The 14,568-nt window shown below is 42.5% G+C and overlaps 1 protein-coding gene across 14 annotated transcripts in view; it reads right to left on the reverse strand.

The window, feature by feature from the left end:
- IL1RAPL2 (interleukin 1 receptor accessory protein like 2) overlaps nucleotides 1-14,568 on the reverse strand; it is a 410,823-nt gene that overhangs the window by 292,922 nt on the left and 103,333 nt on the right. Inside the window, exon 2 of one of the 14 annotated variants that reach the window (XM_085571065.1) lies at nucleotides 11,089-11,166. The exons of 11 other annotated variants lie outside the window; for them this stretch is intronic. Coding sequence is in view for 2 of the 3 variants with exons in the window: in XM_085571063.1 (XP_085427189.1) it covers nucleotides 685-832 (148 nt within the window). In the remaining variant the exon portion in view is untranslated. Of the gene's footprint in view, nucleotides 1-684; nucleotides 11,066-11,088; nucleotides 11,167-14,568 lie in introns of those variants that run through there. 2 more of the 14 variants (XM_085571063.1, XM_085571054.1) reach the window with 2 other exon arrangements.

Consider the following 14,568-nt stretch of genomic DNA (forward strand, 5'->3'; position numbering starts at 1 on the left):
TGATCTCCACTGCAAGGGGATACAGAACTCACTAAACTCATTTCTAGATTTCAACACCCTAAATTTTTGCCCCTTTCCCAGGTGGTAGCATCAATCTGCAGGTGGGTGAATGCCAAGGAGAGAAAACCAGCCTACACCTAACAAACCCCACCCACAGCACCCTGTTTACAAACTGAGGGAGGAAGCACACACGTTTTTGAGTTGTTTGCACAAGGCATTTCCCATGAGAGCTCAGAAAAGCTTCAGCACATGCCATTTCATACAGCAATGGCTTGTCACACACTGACAAAGGAAACTTTTCCCACCACCAAATTCTCTGTTACTGTAGGCATATTTTCAGGGTAGGCAGGTGGCTCAGAGGCAGCACAAGTGGAACCATCCTGTGTTCACACTGCAACTGGACTTCAAATTGCAGTCCCTGAAAGCTCCTTAAAGGTTGCTGCCAGCACAAACTGCTGCACAAAAAATGTTCACTGCAACATCTTTCTTCATTTTCCACTTGAATATTTCACCTCATTCTACATTACAAAATCTGAAATCCTTACTAAGTGCCGTGACACACTGAATTGTTATTAACAAGCTTATTAGAGCTGTGAAACAGGATTTCCATTACATAAATCTCTCACTTTCCCCATAGTACAACAGGATACCACTCTAAGTATCTTATAATGCCCAGTGACCTACCTACTGCCTTGTAACAGAAGCAATCATCTCTGATTTGGCCTTCACGAATTCTCCAGCTGTCGTGATTCATTAACATACTGTAAAGCATTCCTTGTCTAGCAGTGAAAATGTCCTGCTCTTCCCTTTTATAAGTAGCCTCTCTCCACATTCAGCTCCTTGGTTAATCAATGCTAATTACATAGCCCTGTGATCATCTCCTGAAATTAGCACACATGGTAGCATGTTCTCTGATTGCCAATGTTTTCGTAAATGTTACATTAAAAAATAGCACTAAAGTAACAGCACAGAAAAAAATTTGTATTAGAACCATGCATGCCATTTCAAAATTCACAGCAAGGATGACATGCAGAGTGGGAGCCCACTGCCACTCATTGGAACTGATTTATCAAGGCACCCACTTCCAGTTTTGACAATACTGGGGAAGAAATATACAATCTACAGTGAGTATTAGCAATAAGAGAACATGACATTACAGCCGCAAATACTCAATGAGACATTTTTTAAAATTAAAAAAAAAAAAACAAACAAGATTTAGCTACCACAGAGATAATTTAGCAATATTTGGGAAGGAGGAAAAAACAGTGAAAACAAATTTCAGAATGTTGTTCAGTGGTTGCTTAAAACCAAGGCATCTGATGAAGATTTCTACCTGTGCAGCATCATGTAGCACCAGTTCATCACAACACAAAAGCCCTTACCAAACAGTTCCAGTGAGAACTTACAAAACACACTGGAATGTGGCTGTTAAGTACTGAAAGCCTCTACAAACTCCCATTACCCACTGGGAGCTAAATAACTAGAAAAATATAGGACAGGTAATTTTGATATTCAATGAGATAGGAAATAAATGACCATCCAGGAAACTCGGAAAAATGACAAAGAATGAACTGTGTAACTGGATCAAGCCATTACTTCTGAAAAGAACCAGGAGGCTGGTGGATAACTTAGAGTGATTGTCCAAGACAAGAAGTAGCTTCTTGGTTAAAGTTTTTATGAAGGTGGAATCTTAAATATTTCATTGTGAAATAATAAAATACATTTCTGAAAGATGAAAGCTCTATCAAAGATAGGGCCACTGGCTAGAGCAATTAACACACCTCAAAAAAAGGCCCTACAGGACCCTATGGTGAACAGTTTTAAAAACCAAAACAAAGCAACACAGGATGAAATTCCAAGTCAGATACAAAATCTCAATGGGCTTCTCCCTAATCCAATTCCCACCAGCTGTCCTGTGCAAGTTTCCAGTTGCCTCAGCAACTTTTGGTTGAAGCAAAGAACTTTCGTAAACTCTGAGCTCTTCATCTGTTCTCCAAGAACATCCCAGAGCTTCCAGATGTCCTGATGAGACAACCCTACAGAGCAATGCCAACAGCACTCACAAAACAATTGTCAAGTAAAAATGACTTTTAAGGGCTCTATGAGTTCTCTACTCTTCCAAAACAAGATAGACAAAGTATCATTTAACCACAGAAACTGCCAGTGAGCAAGAGGTTTTTGTTGTCGAAGAAGAACTGGCATGGGAATTTTAAACAGATGTAATGGTTAATTACTGCTTAATATTCCCTCACAGCATTGGACATGTGAACTAATAACAATTCTGACCTCTTGTAAAGGACAATTCATTTCATTTTATAAGGTACTCAAATAAAAACCACCTCAAAGCTTCTGCCAAAAAGAAAGGTACCCTTGGCTCCTGGACATGTCTACTGCCAGACTTCATGCATTTATGGGACATGACAAGTTGATGGGGGAAACTGCACAGTTCCAGTCACCCTTGATTGAAAAAATTTACATTGAAAGAAGTGCTAAGAAAGATGATCTAGAAGACCAGGCAAACTGAGATTCAATTTTACAAGATTAAAGTAGTAAAACACTGCTCAAAGTAACCATGGAAGTCTTTGGGGCATGAGAAGGTGTCTAGTCAGCAGAACCTAGTGGTTCTGATGGAGCAGCAGTACTGGGAGCCTGGATCAAACTGCCTATGAGCAGAATATCTTGATAAAATTGAAAAGAGTATGTGACCTATTTGCCCACTACAGCAGAAGACTTGATCTAAAAGCATCTCCATCCCTCCACATACCTACGCAAATCTAATATTCTGAAATGTCCAATTTCAATTAATTGGATGTGCTCTACCATTTCTGAAAAGTATCAGCAGCCTTTAAAACCTCAGGAAGTATCTACAGAAACACTTCTGTCATACACATTAATGTTTCTATGGTGACTTTCTAGCACTTCATTGGATTCCCTTTTGTAAACGCTCAGGGTACTCCCACACCACCCTGCAAACCCAAACCCTAGGTAAACCAAAATGGAAAACTCAGTTTTTCTCTACCCAAATGTAAAGTCAAGCTCTAAATACACATTCACTGTTATGCCCACACATCACACCTCCATGGCCTGAACATGTTCTAGAGCACTGCCGGATGATGCCACGTCACCCAGGCAGTGCCAGTGACACAGTCAAAGCTGTATCTTGCTATATATACACTATGATCTCACTTGAGCCAGGAATATCAGAGTATTTTGTCTTGAAATACAAGAGCATTTTCCTGGAGCATTTATACTCACAGACTGTTCGCAGATACTAGAGCAGAGTCCACCTAAATACAGAAAAACTACAGAAACAACAAGCCTTCCTCACTGCCTTCTTGCTTCCTTTTCTCATCAGTATATTTTCTCCCCCTTTTCCATTAAGAAATTCCTCCATTCTCCTCGAGGGCTCATTAACCTCTCTAAAATACCATTCTGACACTAGTAAATGCCTTCTGAAAGGGCCAGTGCTGTCAGAGGAACTTGAGGCCCAACAAATACTCCCTGAACATTGACCTCTCAGAGCCTATTCACCTACAACACTTGCATGTTCTCATTTTTCTGCTTTCAAGTCACTCTGTCATTTGTTGATAAGTAATTACCAGCTCTTCCAGTGGAACAACTTATTCTTGTCTTCAGTTCACTATTAACTCTAAAACCTCACAGATGGTAGAGCAGAATAAAACCCTTTCCCATCTGCCTGATCAAACAGTTGATAACCAAGACGTGGCAAGGCTTGGTAAAGCCAGCACTGTGCTTGGCAGTGGATAAATGGATCAGATGGCTCCCTCACTGTTATTTTCTTAAGGGCCTAGAACAAAGATATTTCTTGGAAACTCAGTACAGCCCCAAGACTCACAGGTGCTTGCAGGCATTGCCAGATCATGCCATTCTTTCTTCCTACAGCTCCCCTTATTGCATGTTAAAGATTAATAATTTATTTGGTACAGAACTCTACTATTCTGTCTCGCTCTGCTCTGGCACCAATGCAGCTTCCTGCTGAGTTGAACACACCACTACAGATTCTTCATTTTCTGTTTTGAATATTTTCTGGCAAAGGTAACATTAACAAAATGTAGGTTCTTGCAAGTAGCAGCTGTTGTGGGTAGCATATATCCTGGGTAACTGCTTAAAGGAAGTAATAGAGGCTGTTTCCTCTGGGAAATAGGTATAAATGGAGAGGTCTCAGATGAATAACTTCAAGAGAAATCTGAACCTATGGCTCCCCATACAGTAATTTGGGGATATTCTTATTAAACAAGGATAGATTTGCATAGCAAGGCTCCAGTCACAAACAAACCCTCTCTCATCCCACACAGCTTTCAAAGAGCACAGCAGCCATTCCAGCAAACAGCCCAAGCCACTCTCCCACACAGTGCTCCACTGGGAGCCTGCTGGTCAAGGCACCTTTTCACAGCCTTGTTCATTTGTATACAAATCCACTGCTGTGTATAAAACAGCACCAGGGTCATGGGCCAGCCTCACAGTGCCACAGCCACTCAGAGGAAATCCTGGCACTCCATAACTAACCCGTGCCATGGTGCTGTTTGCTCCTGTATCCACTAATGCACAGGACAGAGTGTCAACTTAAATTTTGAAATTCTGTGATGCTGTCACTTTGTGTCACAGTGTTAAGTGGTTTTGATTATTTGATGTCAGCTCGGTTTACTTAAAGCATTCCCACTACTTACATTTGGTCTCCATCAAAATGTGTCAGAAATCTCTTAGCAGGAGCTGTTCTTAACCCAAAGGGCTCAGCAGAACTCAGCTGCAATTGCTGGTGTTCACAATGTGCAATGTTCACTTGGGAGGTTTTCTTGAGAATGGCTCTCCTCACCACAGCATCTCTCTCATTGAAATGAGCCTGGTCCCCAAGAAACCCACTCAGGAACATTCTTACATGGAAGTAATTATTAGAAATAATTAAGTATTAGGCAGTAATATCACTTTCTAATGACCAGAGTGACTACACCATGCACAAGCTATGCTCCTGCTGCCCAGGCCTCCTCATGCAGGCAAGGGGTTATTTCCCAGCACTGTACCAGCTTCAGTGACAAAACCTGGCTCAATCAACACCACCTTCTCAGTGCAGGAATGGTACCAGCCCCAATACTTTCTATTCACTTCCTCACAGAAATTACATGGGGTCTGTTTTTGAAGATGGGTACCACAAGTGCTGAAGTCTCCCCTCAGATATGTGCCCCGAGAATGAGAAGCTGGTAGGGATTACTGACTTTCAGCTTTTCTTCTCATAACTCATTCACTTTTACAACCTGAATTCACTTCCTCTGCCTAACCATGAAACATTAACAGTGTTCTCAGAGCATCCTGGAAGAATGAAACATCAGCTGAAATGTACTTCCACTGACATCCAACCTCCCTGGACCATGGAGACCTTCACAGGCAAGTGATGTGCTCTAATATTTGAACACCAGCTGCAGTGTTAGATGAACGAATCACTGAACATCACCAAAATTATTATGAAAATGAGTAATAACATGTTCTTTAAAGCTCTCCTGACTTTAAGTCCTGACCTCCCAATGCACTGTTAGCACTCATAATGTTTCCTTTATGTCAAGGAAACTACAGCCATTGTCAACTGATTTGCACACAATCTGAATCAATCGTCTGTGTTTTCAGGGTGATCCTGGGCATTAATTGAATGCCATTAGAACAATACAGCTAAAGGAAGTAAATTGTGAAAAGTCTGCATAAAACAAGACTGTGTTTTTTTTAATAAAGTCAATGTAAATTAAAGAATAAGTGTTCTTAAATTACTGAAAGATTTAATTTACTCCGGAAGCACCTGAATCATCATTAACACTATAAGGATCTCTTTGCATTACTTCATACCCTGTATGAATTCAAGGCTGTACATTTTGTTAGGTTTTTCTCTTCCTGTTCATATTTGTACCCAATTAAACTTCAGTACAGGTGCATACGGGTTAGTAATCACATTTTATATTTTGCATGCAGATTAGTCCTATTTGAATCTGCATAAATTTGTTATGCATCACTGCAAAAGTGAATGCTCAAGCAACTTTTATTTTTATCTAATCAAATCACTACCTAATGAAAAATGAGCAACTGTGCACAAAGGTGCACTCGGGCAGACTCACAGATCCCTGGGAACAGGAACCACTCAGGAGGGCTCCAGGTGGGAACCTCTCCTGCCTCCTGGACAAAATCTGATCAGCCACACCCAAAATGCCACTGCTCCCTTCTGCACAAAGATTAAATCAAGCTTCCAGCAGAGGATGGACCCAGAACTTCTACAGAACTCCTTTCCTAAACCTTAGCAGAGTCAATTGCTGCTTAGTAGACTGTGATCAAAATCCCTCCTCAGAATGGAAATAGTCAAGTCTCTTTGCTTCTCCCTCTTTGCTGTGAAAATTCACAGCCCTGAATTTTCTGGCTGTGCAATGACCACCACATAGAGTAACAGAGGCACAGAACAGTGTGGACTGAAAGCAGCCCTAAAGACCACCTAATTCTAAACCCCCTGCCATGGGGGGGCACCTTCTACTAGACCAGGCTGCCCAAAGTGGACACTTCCAGAGATGGGGCATCCACAGCTTCTCTGGGAAATGTCTTCCAGTGTCTCACAACCCTCAAAGTAAAGAATTTCTTATTAATATCCAGCTAAACCTACAGTCTTTCTATTTGAAGCCATGTCCCCTTGTCCTGTCACCACTACACACCCTTGCAAAAAGTTCCTCTCCAGCTCTCTTGTTGGTTTTTGTTATGAGTAGCTGAAACATGAGGAGCTGAACCTCAGGCAGAAAAAAAAGTTCATTTAACTAAACTGCCAGCAGTCACATCACACAATGTGGCAGTTTATTCTTGAAGTAACAGGACAAAACACACACCTTCCACTCCTGAAATTGTATTAAACCATTTCAAAAGAGACTCTGTGATGAAATAATTCTGCACAAAATGGCACTATTTCGTAGTACAAATGGGTGGTTTAGTCCAGAAACAAGCTGGCGGGTGAAGACAAAGAGGGCTTTTAAAGCAAAATGTAAAAGACACAACCACTTGAAAATGTCATCCTGAAATAGTCAACAGTGTTGCACTATGGCTTATAGTGAGAATGTAATAATGGAAACAAGCAGTTAAAAATTTGTGCCAAGTAATTTCAGACTTAATATTGAACAGAAAACTTGAAGAACTCTGAAGCTCAGCCCTGTACACAGCAAAGGACAGAGGCTGAGGAAGGAGACAGATGCAGAGCTCTCAAGGAGTTCCTAGAGGGAACAAGGCATTCCACTCACCCATCCCACTCCAGATATCATGCTGTATTCAGCCACCTCACAGCTTTAGGCAAATTATTCTTTTCTTATCCCAGGAGCCAAAGGAGCACAGGTACTGTAGTCTGCAAAATCTGTATAATTTACCATGGGGCTGGAATACAGGACTTGTAGTGCATCACCTGAACAGCTGCAGCAGAAGCAGCAAAGGCTTGAATGGATATGGCTCCTGAATCACATGCAGATCATTTGAACATCTGCCTCAATGTGTAAGAGAACATCATGCACCAATCTCATCTTCACACTCACAACCATTTTTAGGAGCATGCTGCCAGCTTGGAAACATGCTCCGCTCATCTCTTATTATGCGGTACAGAGACAGTGGTTGCACCTATTTCAAGTCCAAATCAACACGAGAGAAGCTTTAGTAAAACAACTACAGCAAAATTAACGTGCAGTTCCCACTTTCCATCCAGCCCCACTACTGGTCTCCACATGACAGAAGGGAGGGGAGCTCCATGAAGATCCAGTCTCCCACAGAAGCAGCTCTGGGTTCACAGGGCATCCCAGATGGGCAAACCCCACGGACATCCCTGCTCACAGGGCTCTCTTCCCTCCCCACAGACAAGCATCCACCTCTAACACCTGAACTGCCATTTCCCCCTGATTCACATGAAGCTGTTAAAGGGATTTTTGAAAAGAGGCATTTGAAAGGAATTAAATGAAGGCTTAGGAACAAGAAGCAACTGGCAATGAGCAAGATCCCTGAAGTGTGAGAGAGACTTTGTCCTGCACACTCCCAGCACATTTCAAGGTCAGTTATGCTCCCTAAAGAGCCCCCAGCCAGAGCCAGGCTGCGGGAGCTGGAGAACAGCACAGGCAGCTCACAGCCACCTGCTGCCAGCCAGCATCCCCAGCTCCTTCCTCCCTGGCAAGGAGGGCTCTGCACCCGTGACAGGAGCTGAACCACTGCCCCTCACCCCTTGTCTGAGAGCACAGCATCCCAACTCAGCCAGCAGATCCCTCAGAAATCCTTTCATCCTTTCATTTTTATTTTTAAGTTTCATTTCTATTTGCATTTCCTTTAAAAAGCATCTCCTAACCTTCTTCTGACTTTCCCATCTGCCACCCCCCTCCTACCCACATCCTCTCAAAAAACACAAACATCACCAACTTTCCTAAAAAATCCATACATTGAGGTAATCGGAAACCAAATACTTCATATTAAAGTATTTATGAAACTTGATCAAGAACAAAAAAATGGAAAAGCATTTCTGACACTTGTCTTCACTGATCTCTTTTCAGAGAAAGCATGCACATTTTCATGTCTGCGCAGACTTGAACAGACACATTGGTAACACAAATTGATCATTTGTGTAACTTCCTACAGTGATTTTCTTACCGACTACTTGCATAAAGAAATTCATCTACTTCAGAAATCAAATCCATGTGACTGATAACTTAAGAAAAATAAAGAAACTGAGGGAGAAAATGCTCTCCATTACCACCACCTAATAATACACATGTATTTCTCTTTCTGTGAGTCTGACATTTCATCCTGCCCAGGTGGGACAGGGACAAACTGGGGAAACAACCCTTAAGCAGCTGTACCTGCCAGCCCAGGGTTTCTTCCCCCAAACCCCTACCACCTCACCAAGATTTATTTATGCTTATGGACCATTAAAAGCAGAGGGCTTTTATCAGAAATCCCAGCATTTAACTGCCCTATTTAATCCACTAAACAAATATATCTTAGAACAGTTTTCTTGCTGTGTGATTTAAAAGGACTAATGTGTATAAGAATCAGTTTTAGACCAAGATATTACCTGAATCATTTACCAAGATTTTTGCTATTCAATAGCATAACTATTGCATGTGCTTAAAGGCATTCTGCTTTAGGAAAAACAGACCAGTATTAACGCAAATGCATTAAGTCTAATTGTCATTATTATGGCTGAATACAATTCCAACAATGTATATAAAAAATTTAACAGCTCTAGTAAGCAATATTTGTCTTTTAAAAAGATAATCATTAAAAGCACATTACCCACAGCATTGAATTAACTTTTCCTTTTCCTTTTTTTTTAAATAAACGTATATGCTCAAATTAATGGTTTGTCTTCATCTGCAATTTACACGGCACCCAAAGGAAGAGTGCCAAGTCTCAGAACACTAGAAACGTAAGACATTCAAATTTTGTGATTAGCTCCATTATCTTCAGGTCCTGCAAGATAGTAGATTACTTGGAGCCACCTCTTCCTCTTCATTGACAAACATTCACATACAATATTTCAATAGAAAAAAAGCAAAAATAAGCAAAATTAAACAAAACAGCCCAAAGTCTGCCATGCAGGGCGTGCTGTAGCTGAGGTAACCAGCACTGGGAACGGGCAGAGTAAGTGAACTCCAGCACTCCCATCCTGCATCACTGAGCCCAGGAAGAGTCTGGCTGCTGACTTAATCGAGGACAGGATTTCAACCTACAGCACTTTCTTCTGTAATTTGAGGGATGCTCTGATTAACTACAAATAATTAGCTCATTTTTAAATGGCATAATCTTCTTTATGCATGCAGCACATTCTAAAAATGGATTAGCATGGGGGCTAACGCTGGAGCCTCTCTGGCATTAGAGGATTACAGGACACCAATCTGAACCCATGGCTAATTGGGATGGCCGTGTCCCCCCAGCCAAATCCACTGTCCTGCCTCTGTGTGCAGCAGGACCTGCAGGGGGGCATGGGCCTGCCCACCACTGCTGCAAATTGAAGGGCTTTTGCTGCAGTTAAGGCTTTCTGCAGAACTGAATTTTGGAAAGCCAGGCACAAGGGCATTTGACTGGGCATTGCTGTTTAATAACCCTGGAGTCACAACTGCAGATGTCCACATTAACACGAGGTCAGAGAGGGGAGCAGATGGTTAGGAAGCTCTTACTGTGAAGGCCCTGATGATTTCCAAAGGTAAAACAGCAAGTAGCTTTTATGTATAAATGATGCCTGCCATATGGCAAGTATGATGGAAATTTTAAACAAAAAAATGAAATTATTACAGTTAGACTGAACTGAACCAAAAGCAATTAAAAGTAAATTTGAGTTTTATATTAAAGATCAGAAACAGTTTTACATCAACAACATCAGCGATCCCAAAAATGGAAGCAGGGTACACTGAAGAGTGGTGTTTCTAAGTTCTTGGCACAAATTTCATTAAAACTCATCTTGCTTCTCTGGAGAAAAACCCCACAAAAAGGCTGGCACTTCCAGGCACCAAAATCAATAAACATACAATCAATAGAAAAATCATATTTCATTGGCATTAATTTATTAATTAATCTATTAATTTATTGATTGTGATTACAGGCCATGATTAAAGCCTGATTACAGGCTGTGAATAGGTACTTTTTAAAATACGTAAGCATTCTACAAATATAAATAACCAGTGACGTGCATTTCTCCAGAGCACCTATACATGCATAAAAAGGCACAAAATTACCAGGTGTTCCTAAAAATACAAAAATAGTATCTTCTGGTTTTCAGTAAGTTTTCCTGAGTACATCATCACTAGCATTTTTGCTAAAACTGAGAGCTCCTGATCACAGAAATAAAGATCCTGGAAGCCTGAGGATGCCCCATCCTGCCAGGAGCTGGGAGGGCTCCTGCCAGCCCCCCTCTGTACCACCTCAGCACAGGAGACAAACACTGCTCAGTGGGGTGGAGTTAAGCACATATTTGACTTGAAGCAGTAAAATCAAAATAGCCACCTGTGGATCATTAGATTATCTGCTGCCTCTTAACATAATAAGCAGTTAGATTACATGGCATCCCTCAGTTCATTAAATTAAGCTCACTCAGCAGTGTGCAGTCTGTCTCTCAGAAATCTGGGGGTTTACTGAATCCACTCAGCCATTCTTCACTTTGTCACAGGCCTGTGATGAAAAAAAAAAAAAAAACCTCAAATCCTAATTTACCAAAGTCAATCTCAAATTTGCATAGACTTTAAGGTGGCTGGATGTTACATGAGACAGTCACAGCAGTAATCAAGATCCAAACACAACTGGGCAGAGGGTTGTCAACAAATCATCTTATTCAGCAGGTCCAAGCTGAGGTGTAAGTGAATCTTGTGCCTGTGGTACAGAGCTTTTGCAGAAAAAAATCAGCTTTGAGCTTTCAGGTTCTACAGAAAGTGAAATGAACCTCAACAGATGTGTCTTAAATCCAGAGGAAAGTATGTTTGCATGCAGGCACACACACAGCACCCAGCCTTGCTTCTCCTTCTTGTTTTATCCCTACACCAACTTTCCAAAAACCAAACCCTGGCTCACATGGATACACTGCCCCATGGTAATACAGGATTTAGAGGAAAACTTTACAAGGTTCCATCGGGCTGCTTGTTGTGAAAGAATGTCCCACTCCATGAAGCACCAGCCCAGAGAGGCTCTTTGCTATGGTTCCAGGTCCCTTCCCAGAACATAATTCCACTAATCCCATACTCTGGAATGGGGCTGGAGACATCAGTCCAGGTTGGCAACCCAGAACTGTTGGGCAATGTGCTTTTTTCTCTCCTAGTGCCAGAGCAGATCACCCACTCACCACCCCTGTTCTGCACTGCCTGGGAGAGTCTGGCCAGGCGAGATCGATGCCACGAGTGTTTAGGGAGGCTCCAGTAGCTGTGGCAGCAGGGGAGCTTCACGTGACTCCAAAATACCTCCTCCCTCAGGTCTGCAGGGCACAGGAACTGTATTTGTTGTCTTGCTATGTGGAGCGGGAATGGAGGAGCCGAAATATGTTTTATTAATTCTTTCATTTTTTGAATGTAAGTGGATAAGTGGTTTCAGCCTCCAGACATTTCTTAGACACTGTTGACTTTTACATACTCTTTCAGGGATCATAAAGTTAATTGTTTCCTTCTTTCCCCATGATGTATGGGGATAATGAGAGACCAGCAGCACTCAGAGGGCAAGCATCTAGCAACCAACCACAGTCAGGCACAGGGATGCTTGAAGAAAATTTTGTTGCTTTCATTTTAGTCCATATTCCATTCACAGGAGAGGCTATTCACACAAAAATACAGGTAATTGGGATAAAACCATTTTGCAGCAGCTTAGGGCTGAAACAGAACATTGGGAAGAGAAGTGTGTACATGTCTGGGCTGTGACAGATGGGGCACACTCAGTGTTACTAAACCCCATTCCTTTCCTCTCAAACAACCTGCAGTGAGTCACTGTTACACCATGCCTTCCCCATCAGTGCTAAAAACCTCCCTGCAGTAATGCTGGCTGCCAGTCACTCATCCTTCTCTCCCTGCAAGCACTGCATGGCAGACAAACTGTAAACCTGCTTTCCTCCCAGGCTGAAAGCCATTGTCCCTTGCTGCAAAGCCACTCTGGTAACCCAGAGTGATACCTGAAGTGCTGGGAACATGCCTGGGACAAAACACCACCACTCAAACTGCTGATAATGCTCCTGAAGAGTTTCTATTCTCGCTCCAAAATTACTCATTTAAAAGGCTTAATATATTAACTACAGGCTTCCCCATCAGCCCAGTTAGAAAGCCCCCAGCCATTCCATGGTTCCCAAATTGTTAATTACCAGTCCACACTTTTGTGAAGACCACGGGTTTCCCCACCAGCAGGTTGACACATGATGGTGAAAGGCACAGGAAGCTCCCTGGAACAGGCTCAACTCTGCATGGGATTGACCAGACCTGAGCTACCACACCTGCTAATTAATTGCTTCCCCACCACTGAGGGAAGACATCCACATCAGAGCTCAGCTCCAAGGTGCCGCTGTTCTTATTCCTCCATACTGATTTATAAACAGCAGAGATGAGCTCTGAAGAAAACATGCCATGAGGATCTTACACTTTTAATTATTTTATCACAGCCTTCATGTACCCTTTTTTGGATATTATTACCCTGGAGAGTGTGCTAACAACCTTAAGTTGCTGACTAATTAAGTTTTGGGATATTCCAAGGCTGGTTTTTGCACACTAATTAAATTTACAGGCAGTTAGATTTGACGGGTACTATGGTATCTGCCAACATGCCTTCATAATCAGTTAAATTATTAATTCGGAGGCAGCAGCCCGTTCCCAGGTGTGCAGGGAAGCAGTGTGGCAGGGGAGCTGGCCCAGGAGAGCAGCAGTCAGTGACCCAGTGCTGCAGGAGTGAGGGATGCAGGGGTGCTCTCTCCCGAGGAGAAGGCAGAGCTGCAGCTCCTGCCCCACACCTGCTGGGGACACAGCGGAATTCCCACCCAGCCCCAGCCCTCAGAGGGGCAGCTGAACAGCCGTGGGTGCTCTGCTTACCCCTCCTGCAGTCCCAACAGCAGCAAAGAGCCCCAGAGGCACAAGAGCATCCCTCCCCCTGGCTCTGCAGACCTGTACCTCAGTGTCACTTCAAAAGGCTGGGGCTCCATCACATTCCTGTCCCCAAATCCCCCTCCAGACCACAGGGCAGGAGGCCCAGCCCATGCTGTCAGAGCCTCCACTGCCATGCTGGCAATCCCAACAGCCAGGAAAATCCCCCCAAACCCACTCAGTGCTATCACACCTCGGGCCCTCTGCAGACAAAACACTCATTTAGCAATCTATATGATCCATGGTGTCAAATGCCTCTCTGATAATTCCCTCGGGACAGCTGCTCTTGCTAGTTCATCTGTTAAATATCTCCAGAACCCAGAAGTCCTCAGGGAGAAAAGCAGTTATTTTGACTAACTGCTCCTCCTCCTCAACTAGTTACTGTGTGAGCTTCCTCCCACTCAAACACCAGGAGCTGATTAAGACATATGGATTACCTCAACACTACCAAGAATTTCAGTTTAGAAAGTGAAATATTGACATTCTTAATATCACGTTTTACTTTCTCTTGGGAGCCCTTCCTCACACTGACACTGATCCCTGCTGAAACACAGCATCATTGCACAGACTGCAATTCGAGAGCCAGGCAGATGGCTTTTCCTGCATGGATTTTGGTTGAAGTTGCTGATGGAGTCAAGCCTTTACAGTTTCTTAATTCTACTGAGAAAACTACTTGCAAGTGGCTCTTATGGAAACCTTTGGGTCCTAAAAAAATTATTCAGTTCCAGATTAAATTTAGAATTTTGCCTTTTGGTTTTCCTCCTTGTTTAAAAATGATTTTGTAGTGTGTTGGGCCTCTTTTCAAAATAACATAAAACCAATGCACATAAAGAAAAGCCATAGAGGAAAATTCTGCACTTGGAAATCCCACATTTGGAAATCCTTTACTAATACAAGTCTTTAAAGTAAAACCATATTTCCCATTTGTAAAACCTTTGAAAGATTTACGTCATTCTAACTAGAGGAAAGG

The sequence above is a fragment of the Lonchura striata genome, chromosome 4A, assembly GCF_050655825.1.
Source record: "Lonchura striata isolate lonStrDom1 chromosome 4A, ASM5065582v1, whole genome shotgun sequence".
Classification (NCBI taxonomy): Eukaryota; Metazoa; Chordata; class Aves; order Passeriformes; family Estrildidae; genus Lonchura; species Lonchura striata.